Consider the following 5,689-nt stretch of genomic DNA (forward strand, 5'->3'; position numbering starts at 1 on the left):
ATTTACATAATTGTATCATTTTCAACACATTTTGAAATTAATTTTGAAGAGTAAAACATGTCAGATGTAAACTTATGAATATCTGAATTAATTCATTTCATGATCTTTAAAACATCATTAAATGTTGTTGTATTGTCTGTATAATGTTAAACACTTTCCGTTTCCTGTAAATACTAAGTTTACGTTTGTGTTCATTTAAAGTAAATAATGTTATTTATTTAACTTGTATATTTCAAATGACTCATAAATGATTTCATATTTCTGGTTTTGAAATTTGCCTTTTTATTTGTGTGTGTAAACATCAGTGTCATCAGCGTAGAGTTGTACGTCCACACTGTAAAAGTTGATAAAGATGCTTCATGTTTAAGTTTAATGATAAAAACTCAAAAATCTGATTATTTTTGGCAGATCCTCTCTCATGGAGTAGAGTCAGTTTTACAGCATTAAAACATGAAATAAATCAGACTCCACTGGTTGTTAAATCTCCTCCACTGCTTCCCTGTGTGCTCCCACACAGCCTGTTAGGATAAACTCTGTAGTCTGACATGAGTTGACTGATTGTGTCGAGTGACATGAATCAAATTACAACAACAACACACCTCTGTGCAGTTAACACTTCAGTGCTGTGTGGAATTAGCTTCTGCTGAATATTGACATTATTACTTTGAGACGATCCCAACAAATCCTGAAAAAATGACCCAGTTATTTTCACAGGTAAAAAACACAACAGAAACCTGCTGCATTTGAACGCATCATCAGGTTTGTGTTGGTTCATGGTCACATGTGAGTGTCGCCTCATGACTCTTAAAGAACTGGGTTCATGGTTCAGTAAAACTAACACAGACACAATTTCTGTGTTTTTATTTCAAACAGGTGGAAAAATGCTGTTTACTTTGTTTTTAACACAACAGTAACACAATGCTGGATGTGTGTGACTGGACCTCCATCTTTGAATGAGCTGCAAGTGTCAATAAATCTGATCAATATAACTGAGTCTGTTTACAATTATTTTATATTAAAACTAAATTTGATTCAATAAAAACAAAGTTGTTAATCAAAAGCAAAAACTCCAATTTATTGATATATTGAGAATTTTACAGTGAATTAATTTGACAACAGCCACACTGCAGAAAATATTAAAGAGAACAATAAGAAAGTAAATTAAACAATAGACAAAAGGATATTTACCAGAAAAATTATAATTCAGTAAAGTTGATATATAAGTATAATATTAAATATTGATATATAAGTCACAATTAAAAGTGGATAAAGAACAATAAAGAGTTTAAATTTAACAAATGGAAATATTTGTGTTTGACATGTATTCTATCTGTAGCTGCAGATCAGTGATAGGCTCTCTGAACTTGATCTCATAACGCCTGTATCTACTTAAGCATGAATATAAAAAATATAAATAAAAACATGTTGGATGTAATAATTTTCTAACATGTGATTGAAGAGACACATTAGACTTGAATCTGTGATGAAAGAGATAAATGAGATGAAGTGATGAGATGTGATGGAGAGTAAAGTGGAGCAGAAAACAGTCAGTCAGCACGTGTGCAGCTGGTGGACGGTCCCTTGTTTGTGAGGCTCATCAGCAGAGAGAGTCCACAGCAGTACAGCAGACTCTTCACTATCAGCACTGTGTAGAGCAGACAGAGCAGCTTCACCCTGCACTGAGGCTGGAGAGGATCCAGGGGAAGAAGCACTGCAACAGAAAAGGAGTCAACAAGAAATCAGTCAGTGCTCTGCTGCTCTGCTCTCTGTGACAGAGTCTCCACATGAAGCTGAATCACTGCTCAACACAGTCACCGAGCCTTCATCACCTTCTGCTGTCAAGTGGTGCTGACAATTCAAACCACTGAAAGAAAAACACACAGTTTGAAGTTGGACTCAGTGATGTTTTTGTTTCTGTGACCTTTGACCTCACTCACTCATTAGATTCATTCTTCATGTATAGAAATATGAATGAGTGGAGACATTGAGTACAGCGCCCCCAACAGGTGTTGTTAGTCAGATGGTGCAGTGAAAGCTCTGTGACTGGGCTTTGTTGTGCTGTTGGACACTCTAACACAATCAGGGAGTGTATGTTTGAGTCCCTCAGTGATGAGCAGAAAGTGAACAGACTGATATTGGGCCCTAAGTGCAGCAGAGCAGTGGAGCTGTCCCTGCAGAGAGGCAGCAGGTGATCTTACAGTCAGCTTGGTGCAGAGCTGCCAGGCGTGCTGACTCTCTCTCTGGAGGACAGGGAGCTGCTGGAGCTGGAAGCTCTGAAACAGAAAAGGAGTGGGATGTTTGGAGTTGTAGTGAGAAATGTGTGAGCTCTGCTGCTCTGCTCTCTGTGACAGCGTCTCCACATGAAGCTGAATCACTGCTCAACACAGTCACCGAGCCTTCATCACCTTGTAGTGTTTGGGCCTCCACCGTGCCCCCCTCGTGCTTCACGTAGCAGCGGTATTTATACGTGGCGTCCTCTGGCCGGTCCACCAGCAAGATGGCGGCGGAGCGTCCCGACTCTGTGAGCTCCAGCTGCTCTCCATCAGCAGGGGAAGGCTCACCGTCCTCCTTGTGTCTTTTCCAGGAGAACTGGACCAGAGGAGGAGACATGGCTGAGGCCACACACAGCAGGGAGCTCTTCCCCTCCAGGTGGGCTCTGGCTGCTGCTGGGTACACGCTCACCACGGGCTTCACCACCTGCTCATCTGAAGTTTGACAGCAGCAACAAGCAGCACAGACACACATTCACACAGTCAACAGCAGCTTCCAGCACTGCACTGCTTTCAGTCTGATCCTGGAAAATACATGGACTCTGATCACTCAACTACTCATCAATACAGCACAGAGGTCCACACACACACTGGTTCACCTGTACATAGAGTTACTGAGCTGCAGCATCTACACATCATGTATCATGGACGTGTTCACTGTTTCATCACAGAGGAGTCCACTTCAAGAAAGGCAGAGATGGAGAATGATTTTGAAAAGTTGATATTATTTAAATCGTCTTCACATTATTTTCATATATTTATTTAATAACACAAATAAATAAACAGTGAGATATACCGTATCATCGTAGAAATCATATAATAATTTTCCTTACTATGAAAATCAACCTGTTTAAATTGATATTTTCTGACAACATATGTAAAAAGAATATTGAAACAGTGTATTGTAAGTGCATGTATTTTTTCATATACTGTATCTAAATCGTTTTAAATGTTTCATTCTAACAGATCAAATAGGTATATGTATTATCATCTAAATTAAGACAGATCAATATACACAATTAACCAAACATTTCAGATAACCAAACCATTTCAATTAACCAAACATAAACAGAGAGACTAAAATATTTCTACTTATTAATTTTGGCTAATTTTACACGACCATTTATTTTACCGCGTTTTGTTCCAGCTTACATTAAAACAGTAAAACTTAGTTTTGTTGCATAAAATGTTTTCATTTTGATTAGATGAACAGTTTTAGCTACAAAAGTTAATGTAATTATAAACACATTAATCAGTGTTAATTAAATACACATAATAATTATATTTTCTTAATGACATTTAATTAAAGAAAAGTTATATAATTGCTATATAAAATGCTGTCATACTTTCAGGATCAATAGTTTTAAGATTTTACAAATCAACTGTAGGCTACTGTTAATTAAGGTAACATGATTATAAAAGTCTAGATTCACGTACATTATATATACGAAATCATTAAAATTCCTTATTTACATTTAATCTACTTTCTTAATTTTTAAATATCATCCAATATGTGTAATTATAATATTTTTATACATTTGTATTTTTACTTGGAAAAGTTGCATTTGTCGTGTTGTGTTATGAAGTTGTAGGCTATTTGATATTTTCCACTTTTACTCATGACGTGTAAGACATTTATACCTAGTTAATTTCATCTATTTCATTTCAATATATTTTATTTATCGGATTCTTTCTTTCATATTCGTATTTCAATAAATCATCAAGAAAAAAATTGTATTGATATTCATCAATTTTCATTACATTACATATTTTCAATGCAGTGCTTCATTTTACAACAGATATGTGACACTTTTGAAGTTGTACAATTTTTTGATTTGTGTGTAGAGCCACTCAAAACAAATCCTTTTATTTTACGCATATTTTTACACTCAAGGAGTCGGTGTTGAAAACTCTCACGGTCTTAGTTCAAACACTTAAAATGTGGAGTACAATTTTCATTGAATCTAGAAATAATTTGATTCATTGGTAAAATGTGACAGGTAAAATATTAAAAGCAATTCAAATTTTGAAAATTTACAGATTAATGTACATTAACAAATTTATTAATTTCTCTTCAGGTTTTATGTTTTTGTTAAAATTAATATTTCTTTGAAATTCTGACTTCAAACACATTTTCAACTTCTTCAATAAAACAACTGAAGTAAAATAAAAGTTTGTTCTTACCTGTTACAAACAGTTTAGTCCCAGAGCCAAAGGTGTAGTAGTAGTTTCCAGCTCCCACAGTGAGAAAGACTAATACAAAAACCTGCTGCTGCTGAATGTGTCAGCTGAGGCGACACATTATGAACCAGGATCATGTTTCAGCTCCATCATGTGTTTCTCTAATGTTCATATCAACATGACATGGTCTCTTGTTGTTTTTCCTTTTTGTTCACACTCAAATATCTCAACAAATATTCCCATTGAAACTGGTTCAGACGTTCATGTTCCCCTCAGGATGAAGCTGCTCACTTTGCTGAACCTCTGAATCTTCATCTGGCGCCACCATCAGGTCACATTTCACTTTGTCCAATACTTTGGTTTCTGGTCAAACATCCGGAGAGCTCCAGACCTCTTATTGTTTTAGTAGTTTTTCTTGTTTTGTCTTCATCTTGTTTTGTCGTTGAGCTTGTGTGTTTCTTCTTTGTCGTCACTGTGGGGAACAACAGGAAACCTGCTGAAATATCTGATGAAAACATGAATCAATATCATAGAAAAGTCTTGAAAAGGCGTCTGAGCTGCAGGTGAAACATGTGAACGTGGTCTGTGGTCGACTGCTCTCTTCCTGTCACTACCACTGTTTGACTTGTGTTCATCTGGAGGTTTTTGTACAGGCGGCACGGATCTTTTCTCACTGTGGGGACCAAGAATATAACAGGAGCAGTAGTAGGAGGCTGAATGAGAGGGTTTAACTTTCTTTATCTCCAACTCCCAGCCGTTCTTTTTAACAGATGTGAAATCATCTTCCTGAGGATGGCCGTAACCTGAGTTTATGCTGCCATCATCTCTATCAAACCAGAGAATCAGTCTGAATGTTTCTGTCTCTTTCTTCTGGTACCAGAGTACTGCAACACTGTCACACCCTTCAGTTCCTCCACAGCTGAATGAGACATTTTCATTAACTCTCCTGGTCAATGATAACTGGTCCTGAATCAGCATCACCTCTGCTGCCATGGTAACCAGCGCTGTAGAGACACAGACAGGTAGATGAAGGTGAGTGTGTGAGTGTTAGTGACAGGTTGAGTGTGTTGGCTCCTGGTTGTGTGGAAACACTCACCTGAACACAGACAGCACAGAGCAGCAGCTGGGAGGAAAAGCATTTTGTGCTGTGGTGTTTCCTCTGGTGAACCTGGGGAGAAGTGGAGCTCTGATGCAGCCGAGGACAAACAAGGACGAGCTGTGAGCTGAGACGAGGCCAT

At 37.4% G+C, this 5,689-nt stretch overlaps 1 protein-coding gene across 1 annotated transcript; it reads right to left on the reverse strand.

The window, feature by feature from the left end:
• Positions 1 to 1,199: 1,199 nt before the first annotated feature.
• Positions 1,200 to 5,689, reverse strand: LOC146960026 (uncharacterized). Its single transcript, XM_085772691.1, has 7 exons — positions 5,548 to 5,689; positions 5,066 to 5,455; positions 4,711 to 4,814; positions 4,455 to 4,545; positions 2,406 to 2,705; positions 2,199 to 2,273; positions 1,200 to 1,711 (listed from the first exon to the last, which is right to left on the reverse strand). The coding sequence occupies exons 1-7, from the start codon at positions 5,687 to 5,689 to the stop codon at positions 1,548 to 1,550; spliced, it is 1,266 nt and encodes a 421-aa protein (XP_085628817.1). The 3' UTR covers positions 1,200 to 1,547.

This window comes from Trachurus japonicus, unplaced genomic scaffold, assembly GCF_045865225.1.
Source record: "Trachurus japonicus isolate A0001 unplaced genomic scaffold, Traja_1.0 AP030757.1".
NCBI lineage: Eukaryota > Metazoa > Chordata > Actinopteri > Carangiformes > Carangidae > Trachurus > Trachurus japonicus.

Bases quoted from the DNA above. Each gene is read 5' to 3' on its own strand.
- LOC146960026 (XM_085772691.1), bottom strand. From the start codon at position 5,689: ATGGCCTCGTCTCAGCTCACAGCTCGTCCTTGTTTGTCCTCGGCTGCA. The intron at 5,456-5,547 runs GTGAGTGTTTCC...GTGTCTCTACAG, and splicing joins TCTGTGCTGTCTGTGTTCAG to CGCTGGTTACCATGGCAGCA. The intron at 4,815-5,065 runs GTAGTGACAGGA...ATGTTTGACCAG, and splicing joins TGAACACAAGTCAAACAGTG to AAACCAAAGTATTGGACAAA.